The 15,317-nt window shown below is 46.0% G+C and overlaps 2 protein-coding genes across 6 annotated transcripts in view; both read left to right on the plus strand.

The window, feature by feature from the left end:
- The window catches only part of LOC126525546 (nidogen-like), a 46,170-nt gene extending 44,615 nt beyond the window's left edge, over positions 1-1,555 (plus strand). The window contains exon 13 of the mRNA XM_050173446.3: positions 594-1,555. Within this exon, the coding sequence (XP_050029403.1) occupies positions 594-715 (122 nt within the window). The 3' untranslated portion in view covers positions 716-1,555. The remainder of the gene's footprint in view (positions 1-593) is intronic.
- Positions 1,556-11,524: 9,969 nt separating this feature from the next.
- The window catches only part of raptor (regulatory associated protein of MTOR complex 1), a 66,226-nt gene continuing 62,433 nt past the window's right edge, over positions 11,525-15,317 (plus strand). For all 5 annotated transcript variants that reach the window (XM_050173448.2, XM_050173449.2, XM_050173451.2 and 2 more), the window contains exons 1-2: positions 11,525-11,869; positions 13,706-13,808. In XM_050173448.2, the coding sequence (XP_050029405.1) occupies positions 11,723-11,869; positions 13,706-13,808 (250 nt within the window). In that variant the 5' untranslated portion in view covers positions 11,525-11,722. The remainder of the gene's footprint in view (positions 11,870-13,705; positions 13,809-15,317) is intronic.

The raw sequence follows: 15,317 nt of genomic DNA on the forward strand, positions 1-15,317 counted from the left end.
AATGCAGTGGCCAGCAGTTAAAGGTATACGCCATGGGAAACGCACGGGACTTAAGCATTCAGGTATCTCTCGCTCAGGCGTAGCATGAGAGAACTCACCCCTGCCCCCACTCCCCGTTTTTTACGTACGGCCGAGGGTGTTTCCTGCGGCCTCGAGTCGGGGTCCTAGCAAAACATCCTTCCAAACAAGGAGTAAGCCAGCAGATATCTGTGGAGCCCGCACCAAGAGAGTGCAGCTTTTATGTTGAGCCCTGATTTTGCATGCGCTCAGCCTATAGATGTTGCTGCGTGCGTGTGCCTCGTTAATGCCTCGTTAGTGCCTCGTAGTTAGTGTCCCTCGCAAGTGCCTCGAGGTATCAGACACAAAGGACATAGCTGCTCTGGCAACCATAATAAACGGGATGACGCATAACGTTTCCGCTTTTGTGACTGCAATGAATAATGAGCGACGCGATTTGCAGCTTTCACGTAGTTTATACAGCAAGGCGAGATGTACTTTACCGCAAATGAATGAGATCGCTGTAGATTGGCCTGTCTATATACATGAACAGTGTTGACGCTTTGCTCCTCCTGCTCCTCTCTCCGCAACCGCAGTGACCAATGCCTGCAGCCACCTGAACGGCAGGTGCCGCCACCTGTGCCTGCCCAGTGGACAGTGGGGACGCACGTGTCACTGCGGCGGCAACAGCACGGCCTGCAACGAAGTCAGCGCCTGAGGCCGTCCCTGATGCGCGCTGACCGAGCCTCTTAAAATGAAAACAACCCGTCATCATATTCTTGCTCGAAAATCTGGGCTGATGTATAGTGAATACTAAAAAAAATAAGTGCTTGGAGTACGCTGCATAACTCTTGTTGGTTTAACAGATGTGGCTGCAGTAAAGATAAGCGGTGACTCGGTCAATTATTATCTTTCTCAGTGTGAAGGGGGGAGGGGCTTATCAGCATTGTACAGACAGGTGTGCAATTACGCGTAGAAGTTGTACGCTTCGGAAGGCGCCCAACGCACGCGAAAGGCCCGAGAGGCCGAGCAGAGTGCGAGGAAGTATTCTCAATTCGTTCGAAGCAGAAACCTCCAGGTGGGCAGCTGTGTCGGTAATCTTAATCACCGTAGAACAACAACTTCGCCTTTTAGAGTCCTAGCTGCACTTTTTTCTTACAATTTTAATTGCAAAGTTACTCCACTGGCTTCGGCCGTGTTCAATACGTTCCCCCATATCATCCTAAAGTTCGGGATATACATGTGCGCCTCCGTTTGCCGCTACTTCTGAAAACATGCCGAAGAGCTTATCGTTGAGCCATCTGGATGCATCAAAGCTGCCTTTTTCTAGGCAAAAGCACTATCTTGAAATTCGATACCGTTTTAGAAAACCGGAGGGTTTTGCCTTTTCACATTCCGACCGCTGACTCGCCACCGCAGGAGATAATTTAAAGCCACAATTTAAGGTATAATAAGAAAGACGCCTAGAAACAATCAAAACACGCAAATTTTTTTTCGAGCAAGTCATTATCATCATCATCACTTTGCGCGTTTTCGCAATAAATGGAGTGTTCCACGACCTGGCGCCGTTGTCAAGAGAAAAAAAAAGAACGCTACTTGGGCTGCCCTCGGTGGGTCGTGTTGCTCACACACACGCTTTCCGTTGCAACTCCGCGTAAGTACTACACAGTCAAAATAAATGGACATTACCAAAGTTCTAGTATGGGCCTGTTGGGTGCTCACTTGGGCGAAGAAACATCGCTTTTGAACTGAAGTGGAGACGACACACACACACACCGCTGAATAGCAACCATAATGCTTATCCGTGCTGAAAGGCCACACATATGCGGCCATCGCAAAGTGTGAGAGACCAGGACACGGTTACAAATCGCATTCTAGATATAACGACTCGTTCTGTCTTCTTTATTTTACGATTTGTAAACGCGTCCTGCTCTCTTGTAATTGGTGATGTCTGCATATATGTGGCCTTTCACCACTAATAGCCATTATGGTTTCTATTCAGTGCTCGTGTCTATCGCATCCTCGATCCTGTCCCGCCCTGAAGCGCTGTTTCTTCAGACACATGTGCATTGTCGCTGCCAGGTGCGCGTTACTTTGACGACTCAACGCAGCCCTACACGGATTGTCTGTATTTCTATCTGGTTGCTTAGGTGCCGTCAAAGCGTTAGTTTAAGCGTGGACCAGCTATACCGTCCGTGGCCGAACAGCACCCGCGCAACGTAGATCCTGTATGGTATCACCGTGATGAAACGACGGGGGCATCGTTTGCGGCCTCATCGCGAAGGCAACCGTCGTCTGTCAGCATGTCCTGATAACAATGTCATCGTTCGCACGATGCAATGATTTAATTGGATGCTTTCCATTGTTGTGAAAAAAAAACGAATGATTGGTTGTGACAAACAATTGTTTTTCTCTTATAAATAATATAGGCAAGCTCTACCTGTACTTTAAATGTAAGAGGCTGTCCAGCGTATTCATCAATGACACACACGCTGTGAAATCTCTTGTGGAGTTTGTTACGTTGTATTTGACCGGAGAATAATAAAAAGTTATGAAAATAAAAGAAAACAACTCGATCCAGGTGCGTTTCTCACAGACCGCGAAAGTGTCGCTGACATTAAGTTTCATACAAAAATTACTAGAAGGAAATCTGTTGCTGCGATCGGTCAGTCTAATCTTCGTGCGTGTGGCTTCAAACGTTCACATATTGTTATCACGCTTTATCTTCCTAGATTTCCGAGCATTCATCTCTTTCTAAGCGAAGCAGGGCAATCTTCGACCATGCGTAATCACTGTCGATTGTTGCATTTATAACACAATATTCTGTTGGCGATTCGTTTTGCAAGGTCACAAAGCCGTTTGAAGCCAGAAGGACGAAGTTTAGGCTTGGAAAACCCATGTGCTTCCCACCATTTTATGTTAGCCGGTAATTCAACCCTATTCAATGCTATTCCCATAGATATTAGGAAATTTGTGCTCTATATTATTCTGGAATAATCCACCCATTTCTTGGCCAATCCCCCATCGTGGGTAGGAGCCACACGTGCCACAGGCTACAACAACAACAACAACAACACCATTCCCGTGTGGGGTCCTGAGGAGAGACCCGACTCTTGGCCAATCCCCGTGAGAGGGTATGCGCCAAACTCATCAAGGGCATGCATCATCATATAGACACTAAAACGCCTTGGTTCTCTCTGGTAGCAGGGTTCGGGTACGGGCTAGTTGGTATTGCATTGTAAACATCACTTACAGCGCGTGCATAGGCAGAGGGACCGAAAGAACGAGGAAGACAAGCTCTGATGTACGCACTGTATAGTGATGTTTACAATGGAATACCTATACTAGCCCGTACCCAAACCCTGCTATGCAGTCAGCGCTTGTCTTCGTCGTACTCTCGGTCCCTCTGTCTATGTACGCGCTGTAAGTGATGTTCTCTCTGGTAATTTGTGTTGTGAACTCTCTGATTCCTGAGGGCTGTTTCTTTACGTTCAATAGCGCCCTTTAGCAATCACATAACAGTCGTTACGTAATCAAGGAGTACAGGACGCTTACGTATATATCTTGGAATGTATCTACAGAGATTCCACAGTCACCTTAATTCTACAGAAGAAAAGGAGAAAGATGCCTACAAAGAAAGCGGTCAGACAAGGAGACACAATCCAATGCTATTCACTGCGTGCTTAGAAGAAGTATTCAAGCTGTTAAACTGGGAAGGCTTAGGAGTAAAGATCGACGGCGAATACCTCAACAACCTTCGGTTTGCCGATGACATTGTTCCATTCAGCAACAATGCAGACGAGTTACAAGAAATGATTGAGGACCTTAGCAGGGAGAGTGTAAGAGTGAGGCTGAAGATTAATATGCAGAAGACAAAGATAATGATAAATAACCTGGCAAGGGAACAAGAGTTCAAGAGTTCAAGATCGCAAGTCAGCCTCTAGAGTCTGTGGAGGAATACGTTTACCTATAGGAAAACTAATCACAGGGAACCCTAGTTCACAGAAGAATAAAAATGGGTTGGATCGCATACGGCAGACATCGCGAGCTCCTGACTGTGAGCTTACCGTTATATCAATGAAAAGGAAAGTATACAATCAGTGCATTTTACCGGCGCTGACATACGGCGCAGAGACTTGGAGGCTGACAAAGAAGCTTGAGAACAAGTTAAGGGACGCGCAAAGAGCGATGGAACGAAGAATGCTAGGCATAACTTTAAGAGACAGAAAGAGAGCGGTCTGGATCAGAGAGCAAACGGGTATAGACGATATTCTAATAGACATTAAGAGAAAAAAATGACGCTGGGCAGCTCATGTAATGCGCAGACTAGATGACCGTTGGACCATTAGGGTGACAGAATGGGTACCAAGAGACGGGAAGCGCAGTAGAGGACGGCAGAAGACTAGATGGTGCGACGAAATTAGGAAATTTGCGGTATACTAGTTGGAATCGGTTGGCGCAGGACAGGGGTAATTGGAGATCGCAGGGAGAGGCCTTCGTCCTGCAATGGACATGAATAGGCTGATGATGATGAGCAGTCGTTGAGCAGGATTGCGGAGGCGCACCGTGTCTTTTTTAATTTAATTTTTTTAGTAGGTGGGGGTAGCCTCTTGGACATTCTTAATTCCTCACTGACTGTACCTGACATTTAAAAAAAATTACTTTAGGTTATATGTTACATGTGCAGAACTGGCGCGGGTCAGTGATGAAGCCAGGTTCACTTTGTGGAAAAGTCCCGAGAGTACATCACCAGGTTCTAGGTAATTCTTTAGCCGCAGACTTGCTGAAAATGGCATTGACGTTGCTTGCTATCGCTCGCGCCGCCGAATGAGCCGTCTCGTTGTGGTTCGGTGAGGATGCACACTCGCCGGCGTGCGCCGGGAACCACTTGATACGGACGGCGCTGCCGCGGTCTTGAGCTTGCCGATGATGGCAGCCGCCGACGCGCATATTCGCCCCTTGGCAAAGCTGCGCACGGCATTCCTCGAGTCGCTGAGCACGGTGCGACACTCGGCCTATATTGTTTCCGCTATGCGAAAAGGAGTAGCCGTCATCATTATAAGGTGACTACGTCTCCTTATTTTATTTTCATTTCGATTAAAAAAAAAGGAAAGGGCGCACACAGACGCTGGACGGCAACTACTGCTTTATTGCTCAAAGACCCGCCTTTATACGCGTCCTTCGAGAAGCGCACGTGCTCTGACGGCAGTGAGTGGTGAACAACGCCCAGAGTAAAACACAAAAAACAAAGATGACATTTTTTTTTTTATTCCCGCTCAAATAAATAATCAGTCCAAGACAGCGGCGCGCCTTGTCACAGAATGATACGGAGGGACATGGTACACCTGTCTTTCCATTTGACAATAAATTTCTATTGCTTCAAGAATTTCCCTTGTTTGCTTTTTGTGGTACCTGCGCACAACTTCCGTATATTTCAGGACGGGTTTTCAGCCACGCGACATGCCGCTCGACTGGCCGCTCGAGGCACTTTGCGTGTATTCGCGGGCATCTTTCGCACTCGGACAAACACTTTTATGTAGCATGCGAACGAGCGGAGAGGCATGGCCTCTCTTCCGACATGGGACTAGCCAACGGCGGGGTGGGGACCTGCAGGCCCCCGCTTAGCTCCTCAGGACCCCAATAAAGTCGTTTGCTGCTGCTGCTGCTGTAGCACGTATTGAGCAAAAGAAAGCTGTAATGGGGGTTTTTCATGTCGCTCTACAATTTTCTCATTTACACTTATAATCGAATTACAATATCTTAGAAGTTGATTAATTATATATACTAGTTATGTAATTAGGCGGGATGAAAAACAAAATTTGAGTGTCTACAAGTGACGACAAACAACATTACCTTGGTTCTGTCCAGCTACATGGCATTCGCATATTTTTAAAGTTTGGCTAAAGTTACGTTATTTGTCTACGTTTTCTTTGGTCAGGCTGATGATGCCACCCGGTCAGCCGACAAAGAAACCCTGACACTTCCTATAGCCTTATCAAGGACTTGCTCAAACAATGACTTTGTGCAACGCCCCGATTTTCTCCAACTACCCTCTCCACCGGCTGGATATATACATTGAAGCTGCAGATCCCATCGAACTTCTCCCGCCATGATGCAACTTTACTGTGCCGCCTCTGGTTAGGGGTGGCTCATTCCTTATTGGAATGTCCGACACACCGATTTGTAACTTGTGCAAATGTGAAGAGACGATCGAGCACGTGTTGTGTTTTTGTACTCTCTGTGAGATCGAACGCGACATTCTTCGGAGGGTGTTAAACCGATTAGATAGCAGACCATTTTCAGAGACTATAAGGTTCGCGGACCATGGCCCCATGCGTCGCAGGCTTACAAAGTGACGCGGACACTGCTAGGTTTCATGAAATCGAATGGCCTCAGTGACCAATTGTAGGCGTGAGGTTATGGAAACCTCTTACCTCCCTCTCCTTTCTTTTCTTCCCTTAATCCCCTTCTCCTGTGTAGAGTAGCAAACCGGACGTGCGTCTGGTCAACCTCCCCACCTTTCCTTCCTGCTTTTCCTCCTCATCCTTGGTCAGGCATATGCTGATTCATACAGTTGCACCTGCTGACGTATTTTCACTCGTTTCGAATGTGACAGAAAACCCTTTCGCACCTGTTTCACTTAATCCCAAGAGCAGACGTAATACTGTGAAGCACTTAAAAGCTTTGTAGTTTTCTTTGGCTACTGCGCACAACGCGTAAGCGCTGGCGACAACCCTCCTCCTCACCCGCTCTGACGGCTGCGGGAGAGGATGGCCGGGAGAGCAGCAGGTCAGTCGCCCCGCTTGCGCCGCTGGAGCAACACACACACACACACGCACACACACACACACACACACACACACACACACACACACACACACACACACACACACACACACACACACACACACACACACACACACACACACACACACACACACACACATGCACGCACGCACGCACGCACAGCCACCTACGTCACCCATACAGCTGCTACAGGTGTGCTGGTGACCGGTTTTTTCTTTATCATTCACGCCATGGAAGCAAACGCTGCCTAAATAAAGTCACTACAGCAGATATGACGCTCCAAGCGCATCACTCCTTTAATAAAGCGAATATCATCAGCTCTTTATCGCTGATATATATGAAAAACAAATCCTACGTGTAACGTTCTTAAATTTCTTTTTACTCTATCCCACAGGCGCTCTCTCCTCCTCGCCTCGTACTTCTCACGTGGACACTAATACTGCGTCGGTGTTGAACGTCACGTTGCCAAACACGCGCCGCCGAGTGTTTCAAAGAGCTAGCTGGCTTTGGAACGAGAGATGTACGCGTGCGATCGTGGCCTAATGGTACAATGAAGAAAACAAAAATCGTAGCCTAATGATGAGGCTGCTGTGCTCGATGGCAGAGGTTGGATTCCACCATCAGCCGCGCTATTTTTCTTTATTAAAGCGAGGCGAGATAGGAACCTATACCCACTATGCCTACCGCAAAGTGCCAGAAATGAGGCAAAGGATGCTTCTCATTAAAAACCATGTAAAAATTCTGGAGCATTTGTTTTCTCGGCGTCGGGCTTGGCGGTCAGCATGGCAGCATAGCATCTAGGAGCTAATTGTTCTGGACCATGTGGTCAATGTCCATGAAGATCCCCAGAATTTATAGGAGCGTCATCCACGGTACATCCTCTGTATGTGTTTCAGGTGAGCATTTAATTAGCACTTAACATATCCTCTGTATGTTGTTACGAATGGCCTGCAAGGGTACCGACCTACAAAATTTTCCCAGCCAGCCGCAGCTAGGGTGGCGAGCTTCCCAGAAGCGACCTTGGAACCCTTTCCCACCTGCTGCGGCGACTCGTTTTGTAGGGACGATGATGTGCCGCATCAACACCCCCTCGGCGCCGCTATGACTAAACTCGGTCGGCGGACCAAGCATTGTAGTAGATTCGCCGTCACCGTCACGGCTTGTTTGAAGCGGTGAAACTCCTGAGAGAAGATGTCTTGCGGCCGTCTCAAGGGACTTATGGACAGACGCGGCGGCCATCATCTGCGGAGTCAACACTGGGATGAAGAGGCGCCTGCTCGGGGCAAGACACGTGTCTGCGAAAACCTTCTCACCTTGGTGTGGTCAGTGAAACCTGTGCGGAAGTGAGTGTGTAAACCTTCCCCCTCAAAGGCGGGTCGGCTGCGATGACTTTGAACGCTCCGAATTGGTAGCATGGGTTGAACGGCCGTTTTCCCTCACCTAGGGATCTAGGGAGGACAGAGTGTATTTAAGGAGCCTTTGGCGGCTCCTCAGTGTGCATTCCTCTTTCAGTCATGTTAGACTGATGAACTGTAATGTTATCATGTAGATACTGTAAATAAATCCCATATTTCTCGTACTCGATGAGAACAATTAGTCTCTCCCTTCAACAACGTCCTCAGCGTGAATAAGTTGGACGACGGCATGGGCCAGCTGCCATCTATTTCATGCCCGACCCCAACCATTACAATGTATGTTGGGCATTTGTGGATGTCCTATATGATATATATGGATCGATCCATCGCGGGTACGGCAGCGCAAAACACAGTGACAAGGATCGAAGTAAACAAGACTTCCTCAACTTCGTCGTGTTTGGTACTGCCGTACTCGTAATCAATCCTTACAAACTCAATTCTCTATATTCTTTGTCCTATGTGGATATCAGCAATGAAGTAATGCCCCACGAACACGTCTCTGGGTGCACGGGCAGAAATCTGTGTTTCTATGGAAAGTTGCGAAACTGTTATCCGTTTTTAATGAACGTCCAAGACATTTTTTTAGATACTGTGACGAGCTTTCTTTTTTTGAGCAATTAGACCTTGTCGTCACAGTATTTTGACGACATTCCATTTTCTTAAAGCAATTTTGTCATATGCCTCCATGTCAAACACTGCAGCACAACTACGTAGGTATAGTTCCGCATTGTGATGGCAACACTGTTGCTAGGTTGTGGTCGTACTCATGCTGAAGAACCGAAACACTGCCAAAAATATGAATTAGGAACTTAATCCTTTATGTGACAAATTTGTGCCCCGAAAAACAGCTGAGAACTCTCAAATCGCAGTGATAGCGGCGAGCGCAATAGTCAGTCGTTTGACCTGATCTTACGGGTGAGCTCGTCCGCTATTTACGCACGTCTCATCGTATATTATTTTATCTGTTCTTGCCTTCTATCACCATTTGTTCCCTTACCCCATTCCCCAATATAGGTTCGCCAGCTGGTGCTTACACTACCTAACCTACCTGTCATTTCTCTCTTTTTTTTCCTGTCCGATATATTATATACGTTCCATATTTATACATCATCTCCGAGGCTGTGTGGTGCTCGCGTGCATTGGCGAACGCATACGCATGCAATTTATACACGCACCTTTCAAGAAATTTCGATAGGCGTGTCTTGCACCAAGTCGATTAAATGGTAACTATATAGATGAAAACCAACACCGTGAAACGATTATGCGCGCACAATGCTTTGAGTATGCATAGTATCGAACCGGAACTGAACCATAAAGCGAAATCCGAAAAAAAAAAAACTAAAACCAAAAAAATAAAAACATTATTTTGGGTAGAGCTGTAGACCTGAACAGAAACGTTAGGTCTTATTTTTATTTTTTTCGCTCCGGAGCGTAACCGAAAGAGAAATGCAAGGGAGTTATATATAGTAACCTCCTTGGGAAAAAGTAACGGTTTTCTGTTCAAGTTGGCCACCATTTCATTCGTACATTGCCTGCACTCGTGGCAAAAACGTTGACTCGTGGCTCAACTGTATGCCACCTCATCTGAAACACACACTATCTTCACGGGAAAACACAGAGTAGGCGGAAGATGGAAATTCAAAACGATGGTCAAAACAAGAACAAGGTGAAAGCGGGGGCCAACGTTTCGACAAGTAGACTTATCTTTTTCGAGACAAGTCCGCTTGTCGAAACGTTGGCTCCCGCTTTTAGCTTGTTCCCGTTTTCTCGACACCATCTTCCTATAATTTTAAAATTGGCAGCACCGTTAGTACGGTTTTCAAAGTATTCATTTGCATCAGGGGGCACATAGCTGTTGAGTTAACGCGACAATACTTGCATCGCATCCGACGCGCGGACTCGCCAGACTGCAATGCATGAACCTGAGACGTGGAACAGATATACTTGTTGCTTGTCTCCAGTATGACTTTGAACGGCAGGTATTGATTTCTTCGTTAGCGCCAATATAACAACAAGCTGTTCAGTGAAAAACTGTTACTGGGCCATTGACTGGACTTATAATTAAACGAAGCGAGCCATCAAGAGTCTCAGAATATTTTTTTAACACAAGCCTGGATTCATGGCTGTAAACGGGTCCTTCGACCATTCACGTGCACATAATAGCATCCTTACTGCCTGTCCTCATCATTATACTCCTCAGTCCCCTATTTTTCTCCTCTTGCCTTTCCGCCTGAGCAGAATAGCAGGTTGGAAGACGTACATCTCTGCGTCTACTCTCGATCTCTCCCTCTCTATCCATAAATAAAACTTTGCTTCACGTGGATTCCAGCATTCGTGTTGGATCTGCATAATTTCTATGTAACTGCGTGCGGTACGTCTGAAGAACAAACAGGCGCAATCTTTCAATGCAGCTTAGCAGCAGCGCGGAATTCTTGTACAAAATTAATTTGTGCTGTTTTCTTGCAATTATTATTCAGTTATGCAAATAGACTTGAACCAGTTCCAACCGTTATTTTTTCACTTTGGAGTTAAACCAGAACTGAACCGTTTTTCGCGAACCGAAACAAAAATCGGAACGAAAACAAGAAGTTTCGGTTTGACATTTTGAATTAGTATGCTGATCATAAATTAGACCATTCTGTTTACATGTTGTCATTTAATGCGCATCCTTAATCACAAAGCACCTCGTTTGGCGCATTGAATTGCGTTTACATAAGTGCGATCGGCTCGAAAAATAATACGATACGCTTCTGTCGCATTCGTGTGAAAAAGGCTTATGTGTGGCATCTCTCGAAATAAATTCAGTTGGAAGTGCAGCGCCAGTGTAGCTGTTGCTGTGTCAGTCCTTGCATGTGGACTGCGCTTCATAAGACCCTATATTATAGGTCAACAATGCAATGAACGAACTCACTCTGATTCTGAAAATCACGATGACTTTGAACGCGACACACTTTTCGCGCCATTGTGCCGACAATGCTCAAAGCATCCTGCCATCACAAGGGGCACTTCCGATCGCGATCGAGTCCGATCGGAATTTATCACCCGCAATTCCACAGCTAACGCAAATGAGCCAATCGCGATCGAGTAATTCGATCCTGCTCGAAAGTACCCCATCAGAGAACCTACTGCTGCTGCAGCAGACAAGTACTTTGTGCTGGATGTTTACTTTTAATATTACTAAATATCGTAAATGAAACGAATGCAGCGAACACATACGCTGGCCGTCGGCACGTCTATAAAAGCCATGGCGAAAGCAGCATAGCACGTGTTTGGTTTAGAGTTGGCAACCAAGGGTTACTCTTTCGCCCAATATCATGCCCAATATTTACACGGTTAACAGCACACTTTTACGTGGTGCTCTGTGATTCTACGTGCTTCATCTCTGTTTCATTTGAAAAAATGGAACTCGTCTCGCTTCGGTGTGTGTCAGGATTCTGTGCCCGGCGCGAAGCGGCCGTGCAATGATGTCGGCGACGAGCTTATGTTAATGTAGACTGTCACCAATGGTTGGAGCCATGCGTGAGCCTGAGCTGGACGATGACTCCAGTCATCTACCGGACTGGAAGTTGCCGCTGGCGTTCAGCAATGCTCGACACGCGTCTGAGCCCTGCGAAAGCATCCCCACACAGACGTGGCGGATGAAAGAACGGGTGAGTTTCTCACTGTCAATTTTCGAGCGATGCACGCTACGAAAGCCGGAGTGTTTCTCCTGCGCATCAAGATCACAGCGGCGCTAATCGGGCAGCGATACGTCCGCGTGTTCCTCCGCTACAAACAGCCCCGCTATGGCGAACACACTCATTTCTAGCATATTCTCGTGATCAGTAGTTTCTTGGTTCACGTCAGCCTAGTGTGTCTGTGTGTGTGTGTGTAGTCAGGATGTCGAGAAACTTAAGGTGTTACGCCCTCGTTGCCTTTGACTACGAATAGTGGGTGTGTTTTCTCGTTTTCAGTTTTGTTAATGGAATATAACCACGATGTAACTCTACAAAATGATACGGAGCACCAATGTTTCACTCAAACAAGCGTCTTTGCCAGGCGTTTGTATTCGAGATAAATTGTTGTTACGGTGTCTTCTATGGACGATTGCGCGCTGTAGCTTAATCTGTGCAGCTTGGTCGTTCATATATTTATTGTACCTCATAGGATGGGAAAACATGAAATATGTTCATTCGTAATCATGCATCAGAAAAGATTAACTGTGACTTTCGAAACCATCACTACCAACATTTGGAACCTCTTCATCTCAAGTGCAGCAATCATCATGGCTGAAACTAGCTATGTTTCGGAAGAGGTCGTTCGTCAACATTTAAAATGTCTTTTCGCGGAAGGTGGTGCGGAAAAACGGGACGAACGAAAGACACAGATAACTGCAGCGCTACGAGCAACTGAATGTAATTTAATGCATCACCACAATAAATGGAAGAGACCAATGCAAGGGCAACATTGGCAGGATTAACTATTCCGGTATTCGGTCTCTTTTGCAAAATGTGATAATGGTGAGGCACCGATGCACAATGTGCCTTTCATGTAAATTGCAAGTGTGGCATGAATTTTCCCATTTATGTTGTGATAACTGGTCAAGTGGCAGAGTGTGTGTCGTTTTAATTAGTCAAAAATCAATTGTCATTAGCAAGCCCCCATAATGCACAAGTGTTTGACTGCAATTAGCGTTCCAGGATACTTCATGCACTTTTCGGTACCTATCTGTGCCCGGATCTAACCATTTTCCTTTCACGCTGTCTTGGGTGCTGCTGGGTATGTGCCACTCTTCAATGAACCTTTTTGACACCAACTTGGGTCAATGGGTATGTGTTACTGTTCAGTGAACCTCTTTGATGCGAACGTGGGTCATTAGATATGTGCTGCTCTTCATAATAATCATCATAACCAATGAAACATATCACCACTTGCGAACCCATCATAATACAGATTGCTAATTGCATTAACACCACCAATCATCTTCAAAGTATGGATGTGCTGCCAATTTTTTGGTATGAGGTGTGAAAACTCGTCATACTAGGTGGCATGCTTAAGGTGCCATGACACAGTCTCCAAACTGTTTTCACTTCATCATTGTAACTGAGAATAGAGAGGCAAAGACTCGCATACCAAAAACAAAAAAAACGGGGGGGGGGGGGGGGGGGGACTCTCAGCGCACATTTTAACCCAAAATGTCAATTTGAAGTCACTGTCCCTGAGCCCTTCCCACAGACAGCAGCTGTCATTTTGGCACGGCTTGTGATGTCAAGAACTGCGGGTCAGCTGCAGTGTTGTTTGCTCAGAAACCTTCCTAACCACATGGGCGCCATGCTGAGAAGGTGCATGCTGACTGCTGCATGAAAATGTCTTTGGCTGACAGCTGTGTTGCATTTCAAAGGCTACTGCCGTTTTTTTTCTTTTTTTGATGAGGCACTACTGCTGCCTGCATTGCCCCGTCTTGTGGTTCTCACTGAGGAGTGTGCCACTGTCCCTCTCTGATGCAGATGAAAACGGTCAGCGTGGCTCTTGTGATGTGCCTAAACATTGGTGTGGATCCACCAGATGTGGTCAAGACGCAACCGTGCGCACGACTTGAGTGCTGGCTTGGTGAGTCCATTTTTGTTGATCTAGACGTTGCTTCAAGCCAAGAATGAGATTGAGCAGAAAGTGGCATACAGTTCTCTTGCACAGTTATGTTTAGGAGGGTAAACTGTTGTACAGAAGGGTACGCATTTGGGCTGGTTGGCTCATGATTACGAGCAGAAAACAGTTTCTTTTTTCTTTTTTTCTTTACGATAGTTGGAGAGTATATATATACTGACTGAAAGAATAAAGATACTTGTTAGTCAGCGCTGTGGTCTGTGTACTTCTCTTCGTCCTGTCGTTTAGCACTGTTTTCTGCTTGTAACCTGTTATCCAGCTCGCACCGACAATTTTAAACCAAGGTTTCCTTTGCTCTCATTGTTATGGTATGAGCGTCTACAAATTATTTGCACCAAAACTGTTGCCGAGTGCTCACTTCTCACCTACCATTTAGCAATATATCTTCTTTACAAATTTTTAATGTTACTGAGGTTTGTAAGATCAGGTCTGAAACTCCGAAGTCAGAGTTTCAGACATTGATTCTCAGATTCCTGTCTCGCCTTGTTTCAGGCCTCTTCAATAATAATTAAAAAATTCAGATGTTGGGATTTGAACCAGGGTAACAGTGCAATACTCTACCCATGAAGTTAGAGCACCAGACTATAGTGGCCCATTAGGCAAGAGCATAACTTTGTTTGCTTGCTGTAGCAAGCAGAAAGGTGTAACCCAGCACAGCTATGGCCCTGCTGCTGCTGCCCGGTTTTTTTCAATAAATGCTGCAGGATGTCTCTTAAATAAACTAGCTTTTGTCTTGTTTCATCAGTATGCGAGGTCAAGAATATGAACAGTTTCTTATTGCCAGAAACTGCTTGCAATGTTTCTTGATTAGCTCTAGTTAAGACACTTGAAAGTGACTTCTTGTAACCTTGCTACCTTTCCCTTTCCTTTTCATTGAAATCTGTGTCAGAAGTCATGCAGATATTGAAGAGTATGAATATTTTGAAATCATTAGATTTAAAGGGACACTAAAGGCAAATACTAAGTCAACGTGGAATCCTTAAATACCATTCCGGAAATCTCACAACACTTGTTTCGTGCCAAGAAAAGACTTAGTTTATGAGAATATTGCATCTGAAGGGTCCGAAACCTTTTCCTTATTCGAATCTTCTGCCACCCAATCAGGGGAGGGTCGATGTTGCATACGCCATCACCATCCTTTGCTGCTGTCGATGAGTTAAACGGCGCCTGACAGATGGTGGTATTGAGTCGAGAAAGAGCGGTGGATTCACTGCAGCAGCTGCTTTTTGGTCAAGTGGCGTAGGCCGTCCGGGCATCCTGCGACATCACATGGAAGTTAAATTCTCTCCTACTTGCAGTTTGTGCGAGTTTCGCGAGCCAGCAAAACCAGCGCATCACTAGGCGATAATGAAACTACTGAAACATGAAAGCATGCGTGGTGCGGAGTCGAACGAAGACGAAACCTTTCGACTACCCGCGCTGCTGTAAAGGGTAATTTCAATTAGTTATCTTTTA

The sequence above is a fragment of the Dermacentor andersoni genome, chromosome 8, assembly GCF_023375885.2.
Source record: "Dermacentor andersoni chromosome 8, qqDerAnde1_hic_scaffold, whole genome shotgun sequence".
In the NCBI taxonomy this organism is placed as follows: domain Eukaryota; kingdom Metazoa; phylum Arthropoda; class Arachnida; order Ixodida; family Ixodidae; genus Dermacentor; species Dermacentor andersoni.